Raw genomic sequence first — 20,600 nt, 5'->3', positions numbered from 1 at the left:
GGTCTCTTCCCTCTTTCACTCAGTGGTCGCCGCGCCGCGCGCCGAGTGGCCGAACGTTGTGCTGTGTGTGGTGTGGCGCGTGCAGGCCCGCAGGGCCACCACAGGGGCCGGGGGGGGGGGGAGGGGGGGGGGGGATCGGAGGGAGGGGAGGAGGAGGGGCTACACCCTCTCCGCTCCACCCCCCCCCCCCCGAAATTCATGGGTGTTCTGATTTTTTTTCTCTCGATTTTTTTTCCACTGTTGTAATCTCTCTCTCTTTTTTTTTCCCCCTCCCGCCACCCCCCCCCCCCACGCGGTTCCTTCATCTTTCCGCGGACAGGGAGATAAAGAGACGGACTGTTATACTGTCCTACACACAAAAGAAAAGAGAGAAATGAAAATTTTGCAAAAAATAGTCAAATGAATAATTAATACTCCCATTATAACAAAGTCCTCAGGACCAGCAGTTTTCTTTCGTTGTATCGAATATCGAAATTTAGTTATGACCGAACAAATAAATAATAAAAATACATAAAGTGGACAATGTTGCAGACAGAATTTTTACTTCGTTGTAACCGGAATTTCGTTATAACTGTGTTCGTTATAACGGGAGTGCACTGTATATTATATACACCGTATACACTTAAAACTGTATACTCATCAAGAGAATATGGATCATTGAAGTCTTTTTTTTTTATTATTCTCATATTAAAAGGTTGTAACATAAACCTGCTTGAAATATCTCTGAAAATGAATCTGAATGAAAATGAATGAATCTAATGAATTGGAAAACATTTCTACATTTTACATATTTGTACACAGCTGATGATTTTTCTACTGATATATTGTATGTGCATATAGCACAGCCAAACATCATATGAAACTTACTATAAAGGTGGAATTCTGTCTCTCTCTCTCTCTATCTATCTATGTATATATATATATATATATATATATATATATATATATATATATATATATATATATATATGTGTGTGTGTGTGTGTGTGTGTGTGTGTGTGTGTGTGTGTGTGTGTGTGTGTGTGTGTGTGTGTGTTTATATATAGGCTTAGTTTGATTTGATTAGGTTTAAAGGTTACAGGTTTGTGGGTAGAATTTATGTTTGGATTAGTGTGCGGATAATTATTTAAGGGAAGCAACTGTCTCAGGAGCAAGTGTCATGGAACCACTGTACATGTATTTGTATTCACAATGACAATCAAAACTGGAAAAGTGCAAGACAAACTATCAATTTTGGGGATTTTATTTACAATATTTACAAGACTACTCAAAAATTGATTATATGATACAAAAGGTATGAACATTGATATCAATACAAGCCAAACAAGCATGAGATTCTACTGAGTCTACATGTATCAACCAAACCCTTCATTTGACCTTGAGGAAGTACTTAGAACCCCTTAGAAGTCATCTTGTCTGTTTTATCTTCTTTATCTCCTACAGCTATGCTGAAAAAGAATTAGAATAGATGTGTCATTATACAAATAAATTAATATACAACATTGTCCACATGCACCTAGATACTATCATATATTTGACCTCAGGATCTTTAAATGTACATGTACATGTATGTACTTTGTCACATATCATCAGTAATAAGTCTATTAAGCATGGACCTGTTGCCCACATAAAATGGTAATTTTTATCGCTACAGAACGTGGAACAAATTATTCTTGTAATTGTAATGTTTTATCATGTCATAACATTCCAAAGCAACAATGCTAATATGATGGCATTTAAAAGTTTAACTTTGAATTCAACCATAAACATCCGACCTCCTTAAGATTTTGATTCATTACTAATCATGATTTCCCTGCCACAATGTGAACAAGCAAAGAGTATGATGACTTTATTTCATACATTTCTTGAGTCCGCATCTATGAAGGCCGTGTCACACCATTCCGGGCAAGCTACGCGGGCTTGTGGCGGGTAGGTAGTTTCCAGCACGTAGAAGATTTTCAGCGGGCGAACAAGAATGTTTGCAATATTCATTCATGCCTTGTCATACCGTACGGGGAAACTTCTGCTGCTTGACTTGCGGGAAAATAAATTTACTCCCCGGAGCTCTCCGCAGTTGTTCCGCACCTGACAGTATCTAGCGCGTAGTTGCCCGGAGGTGCTCACGTAAGTCCGATTTAACCGCAGCCAAGTTTTGAGCATGACCAAAACTTTTTCCGGGTGAGTCGCGGGAATGCCCATAGAGGTCCACGCAGAACGCCAGCAGGAGACCCTTAGCGGCCGTACTTCCCAGGCAATTCCCACGCAGGTACTTCGCAGTCCCGTATGCAGCCAAGATAATGAAATTCTGTGAGATTTCAGCCATTCCATTAGAGGAATTCCTTCACTGAGTTGTCAGCCCCCACGCGACTGGTACAAAGGTCACACAGTATATTCGCAAGTATAACGCGTCCAGCAAGTAAGACACATGCGCTGACTCGCACAAATCCTTTTCCGCCCTCAGGAATGTCCGGTATGCTAGAAAATCCCTACACGTAACAAGCCGAGTAGCTTGCCCGGAAAGGTGTGACAGGGCCTAAACACGGTTGCGGGTAAAATAATATGCGTGCGCACCTCCGGGCGACTACTTTTGGGATACATGCTAGGTACTGTCATGTGCGGATCATCTACGGGGACCTCCGGGTAGTCAAAATTGTTCTTTGCAAGTCGCACGCAAGGCTGGTGTGACACTGCCTTCAGATCCTACATGTACCTTTAATTAATAACCTGACTTTCATTAGAGTTTGCCTCTCACTTGAATCAGCCAAATTTGCTGTCACACGGCACTGATGATGACTTTGAAGAAAGGACGCATCATACAATTCTTGCATTCTTGCAAAATAACAAAATTTCAAAAATCAATTAAGAACTTTCACCACCAACGACCATTGTATTTCACCTAAAATCCTCCAAAGGAATCAATACTGATCTAAATGGTAACCCTTGGCAATAAACTTCCATTACAAAAATGAACTTTAATCAAGGTAACAATCATATATATGTAATGTATTCCATCACTTTTAGTAAACTTGGATAACAGTTTGACATGAAAGCAATATCCAGCGGGATTCTGGAAGGTTTGTTTGGGTTCACTGCACTTGTAAAATTATGCAAATTGTTTCCACGTATTCTAATTCAAGTATACACCAAATTTACATAAATAACAACAAACACAACATGCAGTTTCAAAAGTCTAAGCATCAAGATATTACAACCATATGTACATAGTATGAAGATAATGTTTTACTGAGAAGGCAAATACATACACCAGCCAACATGCCAATATTCATCCATCAAAGTCAGGAAGATTCCAAAAAGTAATTAGGGAGGAACATATATTTTACATGTAGCTCAATTGGCAAACACAAGTCTTAAATTGGAGAGATTTTTATACATGTATTCTGTTATCAGGACATAAAAAGAAATCTAATTTTCAGGAAGCCTCCTGCACAATCTGGGAGACTTTGCAGCTCTGCATTCACGAGACTGGGAATGTACACTGTACAAATTTTTTACAAACATTCCAGGAGAAGACATGGTGTCTACTGCTGCCTGGGACTGCATGAATTTAACCAGGATTTTTAACGTATGCCATTTGTAGCAAGCTGCTTGAAAGGGTGAAAAGTTCAACAAAGAATTGCATGGGGAAACATGGTGATGATACAATGACAAAATGTGACTGACATTAGAAGTCATGTCAACAGGACTGTCTTCTGCTCTCCAGACTTCACTTTAATAGTCAATGTTAACAATCAGTAAGGTTTCCTGTGTCACAGTAAGTGAGAGTAAATATCTGGTGCACTTTCATGTTTGCAACACAACACTAAAGTAAGAAAATGTAAATTGTACACGAGTGAATACCTTCTTCAAGGGACTTTTAAAAATGTCCAGAAATTGCATGTATTCTTCATGATTGAATATGTTCTCATGATCATTGCAGACGACCCATCTAGCGTAAAAAAATATCTATGAATTCACACTCCTGTACGGATGTTTTAAGATGTTGAATTGTAGTGAAGGGAAGATGAACCTATTAACCACTGGAGGTGAGCAGTCCCTACCATTTCCCTCATTAAAGGCCTATCAGCCCTATCACATCTTCTGTATCATCAGTATCTGAGGATTGTTAAGATCATGGGGATATGGAGGATAGAAGTCAGTAGAATTAAAACGATTATGCAAAGAGTGGAGTTTTTTTAAAACCCATATCATTTTGACAGTGACACTATCTGAGTAGTAGATGCAGAGAAATACATGTAATGCAGATTTTCACTGAGAAGAATACATGAATCCAATTTTTGACAAGTGGACAAATTCAACAGTTGGTACAAATTTTACTTGAGTTCTCCTCTTGCACCCAGTATTTTATTAGACTACTGTAAAAGTGGACATTTTCGCACGACTAGTTTTTCACGCTCGGCCGGATAAGAAGAGTTTTGCATGTGTTTAATCCCGCGGAATCAAGACATCAACTACGGGAACATATGGCAAGCAAAAATATTCGCGTGCTTTTATTTTCGCACTAATTTCTGGTTGCGCGAAATGCGGGAAAATTTTAACACACGAAAATGTCCACTTTACAGTATCATGTACGTGTGTGTGTGTGCCTGTTTGTTTGTATGTGTGTTATCTGCATCTGTATGTGCGTGTGAGTGTGTGTGTGCGTGTGTGTTTCTTAGCACTCTGGTCATGACTGCACAGGAGGGATATTATCAGAGTTTCATCACAGAGGCTTGAGCAGTAATCACAACTGCACTTGTAAATGAGTGGATGTCCATAGATATATGGACACATGCTTGATCATTTCATCTGCACTCTTTAGATGCAGAAATCTCATATATGGACACCCCAAACAGGTATGGTGTCAATAACACTTGTCTAATACTCAATTTTTCCTATGAATAAAACCTAGTTTGCTTCAGAGGCCGCCGCAACGAGGTCCCATAAATAGTTTGTGATGAAGAATCTTGAATGCTGCTTGCTGTCCAGTGAGAATGGTCGCACATCCTTGGATGTACTCACATCTTATAATAAAGTAACACAGTTAAGGATGGTGTTCTGTTGGATACAATTTACCAATATTGTAATAAGATATCAGAATAATAGCTTGAGTTTTGAAATAAGATGATGGTTTGATTGCATTTATATTTTGTGTGTGTGTGTGTGTTTGTGTGTCTCTGTGGGCAAAATACCTCACAATTTTGAGGACTGGTTCCATATTTTAGCAAAACTGATAAAATCAGACATTGCAGACATTGCATGTGGTTAAAGCCTGTGCCCTGTTTAGATGGATTATTCTATTTTCCCTCTCCAATTCCATCCTACTTTTAAAGTACACATACAAATCTTATCTAACCTGTAGGTACAGGTTTGCCAGAAGTTGTTGGCAGTCCACAACACACTCAAACAAGCTCAAAGATTAGCATTTGCATTTAAAAACTTGGGACTAGAGAAGTTTATTGTTGCTATGTTACATTGGGGTGTGTGGTGTGGATGGTGATAGAAATAATGCATTTACCTACTCTTTTCACAGAGACTAGCAACAAACATACAAAGTCAATGTCATCTATCATATGAATGAAGAGACATTTAGACCACATTTATGATGAGTGTATGAATATTTGAAAGGATACAGCCCTTGACTTCATCTGGTTTGCTGTCATAGTCCCATTTCACTCCTGTAATGCAGCTGTAGAGACTCACATTATACCTGGATTTAATCAAGCATTAGATGAAAGTGTGAAAACATTATTTTTTTTTTCCGTAGTGGCAATAGAAAAGTCACATGTAGGTTTCACACACGACCACCAACAGTGTACATTAGTTTGCATACATAACATGTGTATGTTAGACACTAAAACCAAACTTGCATGATTGGCAGCGGAGTATCCTACTGTAGATACATTAGTTTATACGTAAAGTGACCAGTATTAGGCTGAATGTAGAAATGATTACACTAACAATTACAACCAATTGCCAGGAAAAGACTGGAATATATTCTCTGACAGTATGTACTCAAGACCAGGACAAAAACCCAAACACCAGACAAATAAAATGTGTGCAATTAAAGGTGGGAAATTAAAACATACAGTGGACCATGCTGTGAAAGAGATGTACAAAATAAGGATTTCCTTTATGTTATCATCATGACAGTTATACTATCTGTAAGTTACTTACATTTATGATTGTGATATACAACAGGGCCATTACACATTGGGTGCACTCCAGGGGATAAACCTCTAAATGTTGACAGTATAAATTGGCAAAGAGACTGTTTACAGATATCAGACAGATTTTCTTAAAAAGGAAAGTACTGTACTGATTAGCTAAAAGAAATGAAAAACAACAACTATGCTATGAAAATACAGATGTACCTTGTCTTTGGAAGAACCTGTGTGGTATCTTCTTTCACTGTCTCCCTCATGGAACTCAGTTCACTCTGCTTGCTTGCAACAGCATCCCGCTTCACCTTCAGTGCTGTGCAGGAACAACTGTTAAGGCTTAAATCTGTATAAATTTCAAAACATTCTAGTCATGCAACCTATACATGTATGTGTAACATCACCTGTTATATCTCACTCCATATGTATCAGGAACAATGATCAAACTTTCCATGGGGGAAAAAACAACTACAAAGCATACATGGTTTATTTGATACGACAGTGTGATTACAAATACTACTAAGTTGTTTGTGAGATGTGATGTGCTCAGAATGAAACATCAAAATAAGGGGAAACGATGAAAGTTATTGGCAGGCATTTCCTTTGGCTGACATGAGCAATATTCAAAACATACTGCAGCTCGTCTGGCTGGAATCAAAGACTTCATTAATCAAGGAATAAAAGGATATTCGCACTGCTGACTCGTGGCCTCAGTGTCTTGTAACGCTTTCTGATGCAGGTCCTGGAGTGCGGTTATCTCCTCCCCTACGACATCCCCTGACTTGTCCTCAGCTATTGATGTTTGAATGTCATCCTTCATAGACGCATAAGCTGGCAAAAGGCAATGAAGTTGATTATTCATGAAAATGAAATGATTTCACTTAAAGGTACAGTTTACCATTGGGAGCAGTGATTTAAAAAATGTTCAAGTTATCACATTTGATGCATATGTGTAGGTTAGTTGTATCACAAAACATCCTACCATACAAAAATTTTGCAATAAAGCCTAAAATATGGGGAGGTATCACTATTTTTCTCAGTACACCATAACTGTGGATGGTTTATTCTAGAAACAATTTTATTACAACTATTGTTCAAATTTTGTACATTTAACAATACTTAACATTAATTACACTGATTACCATTTTTACATTGGTTGTTTCTATCTCTAAGTCACATTTTAGAACTATTTTGAAGCACTAAAGCTGGGTTTTTGTTTCATTTGCATATGGCAAATAATGCATTGGAATAAAGATTTTGTTTTTTGTTTTCTTCATGAGGATGACTCAAATATTATACAGACACATCTTATGAACAGAAGCATCTACCCTCATAAGTCATTTCGGCACATGGAAAAGCATTACACATTTCATTTCTTTATAAATGTACTTGGTTCAATTCAGCAGTTTTATTACACCATCATGTCACATGAAAATGTTTAACATGGCCAAAATAGCCATTTAGGTGTGATTTTGATAGAACAGAAGTGAGATACATGTATTTGTATATATATCACATTGTTACAATCGTCTGGTGTATACTAAATACGGTTATACCCGTCTGCCTGCAGTGTGTTTTCAATAATATGTAAAATTTATGTTGAAATACATTTTTTTTTTTTTTTGCGGGGGGGGGGGGGGGGGGGGTGGTCATAAGAGGGCAACTTGGCAAGTATAAAGTGCAGTGTCAATTATGTATCTATCTGTTCAAAATGAGGTTACATTACATGTAAGTTCTGTGACGCCCTGATATAAAGTGACACTGTGAACATCATTGAAAAAATTTAATAGTAATCACATATCACAGTTTCACAGTGCACATAACTCACTTGTTGAAAGACTTACCAGCAACAACATCTCTAGCATGTGCCCTTTGAACCTGCTCCTGCCTGGCAGCCTCCTGAATAAGGTTACTGAACTCTTGGAGACCGCTGACCTCTTCAGGATTGGTCAGGATGTGATGGATGTCACCCATGGAGGACTCCACATGCCCTTGCAGGAGGGAGTCAATGATGCTCTCCAGAGATGCAACCATTTTGGAGACAAAGTATCTGACAATTAAATGATAATGATGTATTTTCTTTTTTGGTTAATACATTATTGTTCACTGAAAATCCATCCCATCCACTATTCAAATTGAATCTAATAAACATGATTGAATTGAATATACTGAACAGTCAAAAAGTATCACTGAAGTGAGATTAACAGAAAAAGAAATAGTAGTAGGTACAACATAAGCTGCCCATAATTCGACAACAAAGGCAACGCCTTCCAAAATTTGACCGACTGCGCCTGCTATATGTTATTGTAGAAACCTATTAGACACAAAATCTGTCTGTCCGGAGGAGTCTCTTCATCATTTTTTGACTCCTGTATAGGAGGGGATTCCATGAAGCCAGACGTAGTCTCTGCAGAACATATCCCTAACGACCAGATACAGAACGATCTTACAGTCATGAAACCTGTCACATGCTTTTGCCCACAGTCGAACCTTGGCACGGGAGGTCGAACCTTGGCCCGGGTACATGGGTGCAGATACTGTACTTTATCCATTGCTGGCATTGGTCATTGCAAAACAAAAACTTAAGGCTGAAGACAGTGAAAGTAACATAATTGTTGGTGTCTAGGCCTATCGACACCCAAGCAAGTTCTAGACTGTGTAATTAGAACTAGGCCTTATGGCCAATAGGTACCTACTCTATGATTATTGAAAGTCAAAGTCAAAGACAGTACGAATAGAGCCCGTCTACATCATGTACATAGACTCTACTTACTCACTCCAACTAAAGTTCTAAAGACAAATCCATTAGAATTTAGGCAAACATTCTATGTGTAATTGCAATGTGGCAATGTCAAACATAAAAAAAAAAGACTTATTGACGGGATTGTATGATTGAGGGTACCACCTCTCATCACCTAAGGATCTGCAGCTTGTTTATTCCAAAAGCATGAAACAAATTCACCTACGTTTTGCCTCGAATATGCCGTAAATACTGGAAGTCTGCAGTTTTGAATCTTGGGACTGTTCTGTTGATTCCCAATCTCTGTGACATACCGGTAGTGAAATAACGCCAAGCAAGATAAAGGTGCATGGTAAACTAATGTGTAGGCACAATACGCAGAGAACATGCATTGTTTGATTAGCTGTTATAAGTGTTAAGAAACAAGGTGGAAACAGGCATCAAATTGCTCAAATTTGTGATTTTCTGGAGTTTTCAATTTGGCAATTGGCAAGTTTTCTTAATTTTTTACCTATTCTATGCCATGGAATGCATCAATGCAATGAATTAGACGAAGATGATAGTACCATAGGTGGAATCCAAAAATGGCAAAATGAGTGTGCGAGATCAGGATCTAAACCTGCAGTATTTTTAACGTTCGTGAGGCGAAAATCAGGTAAATTTTAGCATATTTTTCACATCGAAATCCAGATTATCATTTACGGGTGACAATAATATCTGGCGTACCAAAAAATAGTGAGAGGAAACTGACACCGTGCGCGATTCTTGTAAGTTGTAAGCTAACCGGTAAGGGCAGTAAACAATAAGGCGACCTCAAATAATTTTATTTTGAGGACAGCATCGCGTTTTTAATCGCGCATCATCGGAATTTGTAACGTGGTTTTCTCCACAATCACTGGTTGAACGTTTTAAGGTGGCTACATGTGGCGTACCCAACCATACCCTCCCTTACCAACCATGCATGCATGATTAGTCATCAGTCCTGTAGGCGTAGGGCTGTATGAAGACAGTTTAGTATTAGACAATACATGGCCAAAAACCATACACAGTTCTTTACTGGTGGGACAACGAGCAACGCGTCAGGTTGTCGGTTGTACAAGCAGGCAAGTCGATCTGCGATGAATGCAAACGTTTGGAATTACCTTAAACTCAATTATGCCGCAACGAAAATAGTCATAGATGCTATGTGGTACGGTACCAAACTACAATTATTCAGTTAACAAAACGAAGCGGGGGGTCATTGATATAGAGATCTACCTGTGCGCAAGATGTTGTCGCGTCGTCTATCTCAGCAGTTGCAGTCGGACGGCCCGGTGGTTCGGTTACGTACGTACGTACGTTTCTTTACGTACAATTTATTTGTTTTGCGTTCGATCGAATCGCCTCAATCGTATGTGCGATTCGAATCTTGCCGCTATTTTATACATACAGGACCTAGGCCTACACCCAATTTCAGCGATAGCTGGCGCTAAGCTATGAAGGATAGGTCACGGCCACCGAACTAAAACATAGTGGAATGCGTGTCCCTATTCCCAACATACACGAGACCGTGCAGCCAAATTTACCGTGTTGCGTCGCCATCTTGTTAGGTCAATTTTTCCTTATATGGAGTGCACGCTTAGGCGCGGTCAGACTGGGCCACTGGTACGCGCGCAAGCAAGAGTACGCCGTCCAGTGGCTAGTGATTATGACATAACAATGCACGTTTGTACATGACAATGGCCTTGCGCTTCGGAGACATAGCCCGCAAACAGATCGAGAAGTTAGGCGGAAAGTTACGTGGAAAGTTTGCGGTCACACTGGCAAAACTTCGAGTTAAACTTCTCGATCTTTTGCCAGTCTGACAAAGTCGATAAAAAGGGTCTAGAGCTCGACGAAATCATGTGTGCACGGGCGCTGTGTGTAGGCTGTATGGCGGCTATGCGGAGGACTCACATTAGTTCTTTTAAAGGCATAATTTACCATTTGCAGATGAAACAAAAACCTAACATTAGTGCTTTAAAATAGTTCTTAAATGTGAATTATGGATAGAAACAACCACTGTAAAAATTTGAATCCGTATAATCGATGTTAAGTATTGTTAAATACACAAAATGTGAACAATAGTTATAATAAGAATGCTTTCAGACTAAACCGTATACAGTTATGGTCTATTGAGAAAAATGCTGATATCTCCTCATATTTTAGGCTTTATTGCAAAAATTTATATGGTAGGATGTTTTGTGATACAACAGACCTACACATATGCATCAAATGTGATATCTTGAACATTTTTGAAATCACTGCTCCCAAAGGTAAACTGGACCTTTAACATGTTTGCGGCGTTTTTTTTCTAGATTGCTTTATTAAATCTAGAATTACATATGCACCGTAAATAAATCAAGTTTCTTCATTAATAAGCACTCTAATTTAGGCATAATGCTCGCCACTAAAAGAAGTTAGGCCCAGAGTCTCAGTTGCTCATCAAAAGCAGGCAAGTCCTGCGTCTGTCTTATTGCTTCATATCATCAGTGCTTCCACTTTTCAAGGTCAGTCCTCCTGAAATCGACACTAAAAACTCCTGGAATTTATACAAGAATATCCTGGAATTTTTCAAACAGGCTACAAATACATGATTAATTGTGAGGTAAAAATGACAGAGGTAAAAATGTCATAGTAAAATGGCAGAGGTAGAAATGGCAGAGGCAATAATGGCAGAGGTAAAAATGGCAAAAGAAAAAATGGCAGAGGTAAAATGTCAGAAGTAATGAGAGCGATTTCGTCAGAGGTAAACGTATAAAGAGGTTTTGAATAATGACCTATAGCCAGAGCAAACTGTATTTATCAAATTATCAAATCCAAATTGCAGATTTGAAGAATATTTATTGAATTATGTTTTAAAAATATGACAGCACTCTCATTATTCTGATTTTGATTCTAGTGCAGTGGCGTAATCTGTCTGTTCAGAGGAATAATAAACCAGCTAAAAAAGAGCCTAGTATAGGCCTATGGGAAATTATCATTATTATTATTATTACTAAAGGGGGTTTCAACAATGCTGCATAGCCCTTATGCCTTAAACAGTATAATCCTATACGTTGTTTCGCCCAATGAAGTTATCACACACACAAACATACACACACACACACACACACACACACACGCACGAACCCACTTTTGGTATAAACATATACTTCTATACGCAGATATACAACATTTACTCTCACATACACACTCTTACACAAACGAATTCCGCTCACTTCCAGGCTAGTATATTGTCATTATTTTTCATTTTTGAACTGTTTAGTGTAAAGAAGTGAAGGAGACATTGTCGAAGCGAACCGCTAATTTTCACCTGTTCTATGTTATTTTCTCACATTCAGGTTTCGTAGGAGCCTATATCTTTCTCACAAGGCCTGATAGAAGTAAAAATACAAAACGCAAAAAACAAACTATAGCTAGATGTATCGGCAGACATCAGTAGGCTCTGGCAAAATATTTCATTACATTGTTCAAAGATTTAGGAGTGATCCCTGAGGTCACTCCAAAATGAGTGAAAATGAACATTTTCACTCAAAATTCACTCCAATTTCACTCTAAATTCACTATTTTTTGTATTCACTCCTTTAAGAGTGAATATTTTCACTCAATTTTTTTTTAGAGAGAGTATGTAGCACAGGAGTGTAGGAACATTAGTAGAGCATTTTGTGATACCCCTATATATATATATATATATATATATATATATATATATATATATAACATTTTCGTGTAATTAATGATTTGTTTAACCCCTAATTTGGGGGGGGGGGGGGAATACGGAACATCAAGCGCTGAGAAATGAGACAACCTGGAGAGAAATTAGATAACCATCATGACCAAAGTAGGATTTACATATGCTGCGGGGAGAAATGTAACACTATGCCCTATTGAATTTCTCCCAGTGATAACAAAAACAGTAAAAGATCCAATTTTTCATACCTGCATGTCTGTTATCAAGCAATTTTATTTTCAGAAGTTTGCACACTTATTAAAATACCTATTAACATAGTATAGGACCTACGAGATCTAAGTTTGATATTTTACTGACAAGATACCTGTAGAGCTGTATGGTAGTCAATATGTCCTTTTTCAGGTGTACCGAGGCTCATACTGATATAATTGGATTGTTGACTTGCCGACCATTTTTCAACTTATATACATGAGTTTATAATGAATTTCTCCCCGTGTCCCATTTCTCCCCGGTCTCCCCCGTGCTTTAATTATTTCAGGAGAAGGCACGAAAAGCGCGTATTGCTAGAAAGGTGTCAGAAACATGAAGGAAAATAAAATCTCTGTCACTTTTACCTCGTCATCTTGCATTTCTACGACTAAATTTTTATCAATGACATTTTTATCTCTGGCATTGTGACCACTGACATTTCGACCACTGACAACTTTACCTCTGACATTTGTACCACTGTCTTAATTATTTACCTCTGCCTTTATTACCTCTGACATTTTTACCTCTGCCATTTTTACCTCTGCCATTTTTACCACTGCCATTTTTATCTATGCCATTATTACACCGAATTGAACATACCTCCCATATCATAACATATACCTCCCGTGTTACCAGTGTGTGCGCGATTGATGAGGAAGTGGGGGTGGGGTGCGCGATATGACGCGTGCATGAACAATCGAAAATGAGAGAGTGGTTGGATCCACATAGCGTGCACTCCATATAAGGAAAAATTGCCCTATCAAAATGGCGGTGGTAGCAAGTTTTGGTGGCTGCGTATTTCCTGGGTGAACACGCATTCCACTATGTTTTAGTTCGGTGGTCACGGCTAGTGCTTTTCCCAAAGATCAGAGGATGGAGAGGAGAAAAATGCCGGCCAGGAAAGGAGAAGAAATTCTTTGGTCACGGCGCTGTGCTAGCCGAGCTGCTGATCTCTTATACCTCAGCGCGGAATCTGGTGGAGGAGTATCAGTAGCCCCTCCCGTACGAGGAGCTGTATTATTTTGTTCTGAATCGTGCACATGTTTGCTGGAATATTTTGGAAATTATCAACAAACATACCAAAGTCTCTGGATAGGGATAGAGCCAGGAGTGGGTAGGTATATGGAGGGCGGGGGAGGGAGGGGAGGGAGGGATGACGTAGCAGGGGGAACATTGCCGGCCAAAATATTTTATTTGCCCCTGCTAGCGGCTAGCTGATCAGAGAAGGCACGCATTTTTCTCGTAACGTGAAAAGACTTAAAGAGATACTTCAGAACATGGCAGAGCTATTGTTCTGAAAGTGGAGTATCGTCACAATAGGCGAAATTTGTAAGGGAGGCTGCATATTGACTGCCTACATGCAAAAGCGAATGAAAAAACTTGTTCTCATTGATAAAATCCTTAATAATCTCCTACCTGATTTTCTGAATTGTAAAGTTAATACAAAAATATCTGATAAACGCAAACAAAGGGAAACTGACTAGAAAAGACTAGCTATTTGTTCAAGAAACCGACAAACTAAAAAAAAAAAAAAAAAATCAGGTGAAAATTAAAGATTCCTATGAGAGACAGATATGTGGAGCCTTTCTGCTAGCTTTCTGCTGACGAAACAACGTCAGTGTTCCAAACAAGGTGAAATTCAACAAGATACTATATAAATGACAATAAAAAAAAAAGCAAGAACAACACAGCAAATCTATATTATACATTTAGGTTTTCAGGTAATTTCACAGTCAAAGTCAATCCTTTTCACGGAGCCGCGAATAAAGGTCAGTTTTTAGTATACTTAGCTTGTTGTGGCATTGAAGTTATCAAAAACATTCACGTCTATATTGATTTCAAACAGATATGGCCTTATCATTATCACATAATTTTATGACTGATTGTACTATATTGGCCTACGATATATAGGTTTTCCCGGAGAATTTCGTGAAATCATCTTTCATTTTCACTTTATGTGCATTCAAATTCATAAGTTTGAAGCGGTGAAGTGACTTTGGTCAAACGATTCCACGTTTAACAAATTCGTTTTTTAATCGGCACCAAAATTAATGGTAACAAGGCACACAGTTTAAATGCGGATGTGTAACATTCAATAACGTATTTGGGCATATATTTCCAAATTTGTGCATTCAAATTAGCGCGATGGGCTTGATAAGCACTTAAAACACTTTTACTTTCGTTTTAAGCAAGCGGTTTTTACAATATTGAGCATTCAATATTCCGTAATGCACGTACCATACAGTGGCGGATCCATAAGGGAGGACCGCACCGGGCGCACGCCCCCCCCCCCCCCTTTATTTCTTGTTGAAACTAAATAAATGAAAAGAAAAAAAAAATGGGGAAGGATGCGTGCGCCCCCTTTAATTTTGTAAACGCGCCCCCTCTTTACGGAATTCCTGGACCCGCCCCCGTCGTATACTTATAAAATAAGCAAGAGTGCTTATGTCCAGATAATCACTGAATGAGACTTTTACACTGTCTTTATCTTAAATTTCATCATCATGGCAGCATTTTGTTCATTTTGAAAGTCCATATTTTTTCTTTTCCTAAATTTCAATATAAAATCTTCATTTCGTCATGTGATTTCATGGCTGTCTATCTCTAATTTACATCTTTATTTTCATTTTATAAGATCATCATAATCCACTGTGTTTACAACCTTCATTTGGCAACTTTATCTTAGTCATGATCATCACACGGCTTTCTGAGTTTATATTAAGTTTACATTTATGTTTAGCAAAAGAAAACAGAAGAGTTTTATCGCAAAACCAACTATCTCTCTTGATAAGTCGAGTTATTATAAAGAAAATAATAGGAAAAACGGGGTATAATTTTGAATCATAATTTCAGGAATATAACGAGTGTAATGTTACAAGTGAGGTATCACTGGAAAGGTTCTATTTTGCTCCAACTTGATGGACTTACTTTAAAATGTTTTCAAAGTTGGCGCATAGCTCATTTTGCAATGAAGCTCTTCATAATAATAAGTTATTCAAATGCTGATCATGATGATGTATACAAACATACGAATTTGAATGCACATAAAATGGAAATAAATGACATTTTCACGAAAATGGCCGGGAAACATTTCGCTTGAAAAGCCAGCCCGCGTTGAGAATCTGAGAAGTCGAAGCACATTATACAGGAGTGCAAGTACTTACATGACTGTCATAACATGAGTAATATGAAAGATGCGAGCGTTCTCTCGGTTCATGAATAATCTTAAAGACTTCGCACAAAATATGATCATCACAACGATTTACAGATTTCTGTCCCTAGCCGATAAAAGGCTAGATTTCAACACCGGCATGATCGTTAAACCCTCTCCCCATACCCATGAAAAAAAAAAATAAACATTATCCGTTATTCTCACTTGGCTAGAGGTATAGCGGAGCGACGGGGTGAGGGGGGGGGGAGGGTGTCTCCTCCCCCCCCCCCCCCAAAAAAAAAAAAAGCCGGCTCCCAAGGAGCTTTAGCATTTTTAAAGCTGTGAATCGTGCGACCTGGGCCCCATTTCATAAAGGATGTATAGCAATTCGGGTCTTGCTGTAATGACAACTTCCAATAGCAACAGCCAATCAGGAAGCTGGATTCTTGTTTTTACCATGACAATATTGACATTCCATGCAGAAAGAGTTGTTAGTATAAACTTTTTATGAAATGAGTTCCTGGTGCACACATATCTTATCATTTTGATTTTAAAAAGATACAAACAATCTTAGTTTGTGTGTGTGTGTGTGTGTGGTTGGAAATATTAATAATATATAATATATTTTTTTTCTTTTTTTTTGGGTTGGGATGGGGTGGGGGATTGTTGTTGTTGTGACAATGACACTGACATTGGTTTTTATTTTCTTATGTCACCAAAAGTATGGGTACTGAAGAAAATTTGAATAAACATCGTAATGAACAAACAAATGAGTTATTACATGAGATATGGATTGTAGGTATACATATACAGAAAATCGCATGTTATTTTCCAAATATACAGAATAGTGCAAGATCCGAGAGTGAGAGAGAGAAGCAGGACAAACAAAACAAAGTTAAAATAGCAGGGCAACAATACCGCAGATAAAAGCAATTTCAATAATTTAAAGCAAAATTCAATATTGTAAATACAGATTAACATAAAATATCAATCAAATGATAATATAGGCAATAATCATTTCTTGTGGAGCTTCCTAATTTCATCACAAAATTTAGCTAAATTATGTGTGTGTGTGTGTGTGTGTGTGTGATTTAGAGAGAGAGAGAGAGAGAGAGAGAGAAAGAAAGACTCCTGTGAGAAGCGTGCCAGTGTCAAGTGTGAAACTTGGTTATAATAATGGTAGGCCCGAGATAATGTGACGGCAATTATAGTTCTAATACTGTTAGTCGGTACGTATCATAAAACAATCACAATTCCACCGATAAATATGAATCATTTCCCGAACGCGGCAAATGTTCATCGCCGATGGACACAAAACGTATGCAGAAAGGACACAGCGGACGAGCAAAATTTCGGGGATAGCTCCATCCGCTTTCATCCGCTCAAGAAATTGACAGAATTGGCGAAAATTGGCGAAAACAGAACGGAAAACGAACGGACGTGGGTAGTATGTAGAGGGGATGTTAAACGGATGTTCATCGGAAACCTGCTAGAGGATGAAAGCGGATGGAAGGGAATGACAGCTCCGAAGGGGTAACCGGAGATAATTGCGACACGGACGCATAGGGGAAAGAGCGGATGCAGAGCGGATAAAGCGGATGCATCACGTACGCCTAACAGAAACAAACGCTTTGTCCGTTTTAAATACTTTATGTAAGAGATGCATACGCTTACATCCTTTCTATTTCCGTGCTATTAACGATGTATAGACGTTCCATGTACCATATCTTTCCTCCCTCTTTCCGTTTTCAGCTGCAGCGGATGTGAGTTGCGAGGATGCCCAGAGGATGCAGAGAGGATACAGCAGACGTTTAAGGGATGATAACGGACATACAACGTTTGTTGCTCGTATGTCACGGATTTACATCGTACACGGCGGAAAGTTCATCCGTTCTAAAAGTTTTAAGCAGCTTAAAACTTTTTGCGCGGATGAAATCGTAGTGGACGGATGCTCGATGGATAGAGCGTATGAAACACGTATGCGATGAGTACACAGCGGATGCGTATAGCGTTTTCCAACGGATGGCAATTTTTTTATTCATTTTTTTTTTTTTTTTTTTTTTTTTTACGTTTTACATCCTCTTTGCATCCGTAAGTGCAGTGGGACCGGGCCTTTAGTGGGAAAATGAACCAGATGACATCTCAATGTCGACTGAAAACGGAAAATAGAATTAAGGATTTTGTTTGAAATTCTCTTTTCCGTGCTTCGCGACGTCATGATGAAATGTCGAAAAAAAAAATGACTCAGAATCCCATTTCCTTCACATAAAAAAAAAGAACAAACAGAAAAAAACATAGGCGACGGGGAACTGGATTTCCACGCAATATTCGATTTTCCGTCAGCAGTGCCATTGAGTCAAATCCGCACAAATTTGTACACGTATACAGGTAAATTACTGTATGCTATTAATAATACTAACACCCTCTGTCGTCTGCTACTCGAACGGCTGCCCGCTTCAACTGAGGATACTATCGTAGTATGCGATTCTACATCTTGAAAACAACAACAACGACACGAGCGTAGTGTAGAGCGTGCCGCCACACTTGACAAAACACTCGATACAATACTGGTATCTGTAAAAGAGGAAATTTTCGCGGTGATGAAATTTTCGCGCATTTCGCGCAACCAGAAGCTAGCGCGAAAATAAAAGCACGCGAATATTTTCGCGTGCCATATGTTCCAGTAGTTGCTGTAGGATACACGCGAAACTCTTGTTACCCGGCCAAGCGCGAAAAATTAGTCGTGCGAAAATATCCACTTTTACAGTACAGCGCCGACGTCACTAAGCTGGTTGTGTCTATGGTCCATTAAATGTCAGAAATAATACGAAGGAAACTATTTCATGTATGGGTCTGATCGTTGAGAAAGACGTAAAACAATACCACTTCGTCGGTCTGGAACAACCTTCGTTGTAGTGCCACTTCTGCTGTTCTAGCCTGGTTCTGTTCTTATGGTTCTAGAGGTCTCTAACGTTTGAATATAAGAGTCTAGTTCCAGACGTGATCGTTCAACCGCGTAGCCACCCCACTGAGCCACCCCCGCCCCCGGCGCTGTGGCGCTGGCCTCCAGTCTCGTTCGGCGCTTGCGGAGCCTACACGAGTACGATCACTACTGGCCCTGTACATGGCAGTTGCATTGCACAGGTAGGCTGAACTGGACAGCAAAGAGTATAGAAGCTACAGGGATCACGAAGAGTATGTCAGGCGCGACGCTCGGGGAGAAGGCTTGGTAAGCGCAGCCAGTGGCTAGTGCATGCAACACTTTGCCGCTTGTTCAGTTGGTGTTGTACTCAACCAAGAAAAAGTAGTTAGATCAGACTGTTGGCTAGCCCGACCAGACACTGTTACGCTATGTCGGGTGGGTACTAGTATGCAACTTCTTATTGCCACAAAGCTTAGTAGACCAGTTTTGATTTATAATTGTTGTCGTTGTTTTGATTTATTGGCATACCATTCTATTCCTAGCCAGTTTAGACCACTCTAAGATCCATTTTAAGAGTTACTTTGACTCTTTGCACTAAGTTTTATTTAATCCATCCAACACTAGGCCGGGCTGTAGCACAGTAGGGACCTACTAGAAAAATCAAAATAAAAAAATAAAAGAAAATAAAAATAAAAATAAAAAGGTGTAAAGACTACACTCGATCGTTTGTCAGAAACATTGTTTTTATTCAAAGTGCGACAAACTGTTTACAATTAACACATTGACCAAACTAAAATGATTAACGAGATATGAAACTCGTCACACTAAGGACGAGTTAGGTGATACGCTTGGGGTCATCAGATGTCGGTCATCCGTGATCGACAAAGAAAAGAATGTGATATAGGCACCTTGAAATTATTCAGCGTGCATGCAAATCCGTTTCTCTAACCACTCGGCCACGGGACATCCACGGAAATGGTTAGGCAAAAAAAAAATGTATAGATATTACAGGGGGAAAAAGTCAATGCCCACTCAACAAACGGGGCCGCGTGAACATGTATTGCATTGCTAGACGGAAATGCGGCCTTGTAACGACTGATGTCGCTATGCCATTTCTGGCGACTTGGGAAAAATACGTGCCGTAGACATAAAACCTATAATCGGCTGGTTTTGATACCTTGCCTTTAATCACAATTTTCAGTGTGATGACGTCATCAAAGTACGAAACAATAAGCCAGTTCGGGGTTCCACTTTGAGCATGAGCAGAAAAAGGTCATCTGTACCAGCAGAGCATGGTGGTTTTTAAATTCACTGAGATAAGCATCTGTAATGTAATGATTATTCAACTGATCCCTATAAGTGGTGCTTGCCAGCACATCCACATGACAGCAAAAGCGGTGTCTGACAATATCAATAGAAAGAGATTGTTAATACATTCAATGCAAAATAATGAAATGGATGCTTTCCAAAATGTCAATGGAAGGATCATTCTGGTCACCTGGTCTATGCAAGTTCATCCTTTGTTTGAACATGACTGATGAATTCCATAAATTGTTACGTTGGGCAAGCTCATGCCTTCTGTCGCTTGAAACTAGTGGAGTGCCTAATCAACTGAGAAAGAAGAAAGGTCATTTGTACCCATGTGCCCATGAGCTAAACCCGAACTG

General features: G+C 39.0%; 1 protein-coding gene across 1 annotated transcript; it reads right to left on the bottom strand.

Annotated features, from left to right (window-relative positions):
• Positions 1-4,855: 4,855 nt before the first annotated feature.
• On the bottom strand, positions 4,856-19,046 carry LOC140228271 (uncharacterized). Its single transcript, XM_072308496.1, has 6 exons — positions 18,894-19,046; positions 8,003-8,208; positions 6,848-6,989; positions 6,372-6,476; positions 5,631-5,707; positions 4,856-5,021 (listed from the first exon to the last, which is right to left on the bottom strand). Exons 2-6 carry the CDS (start codon positions 8,190-8,192, stop codon positions 4,906-4,908), a joined length of 630 nt encoding a protein of 209 aa, XP_072164597.1. The 5' UTR covers positions 8,193-8,208; positions 18,894-19,046; the 3' UTR covers positions 4,856-4,905.
• Between the last annotated feature and the right edge of the window lie 1,554 nt (positions 19,047-20,600).

This window comes from Diadema setosum, chromosome 5 (genome assembly GCF_964275005.1).
Source record: "Diadema setosum chromosome 5, eeDiaSeto1, whole genome shotgun sequence".
Classification (NCBI taxonomy): domain Eukaryota; kingdom Metazoa; phylum Echinodermata; class Echinoidea; order Diadematoida; family Diadematidae; genus Diadema; species Diadema setosum.
This window is presented reverse-complemented; position numbering and strand designations above follow the sequence as displayed.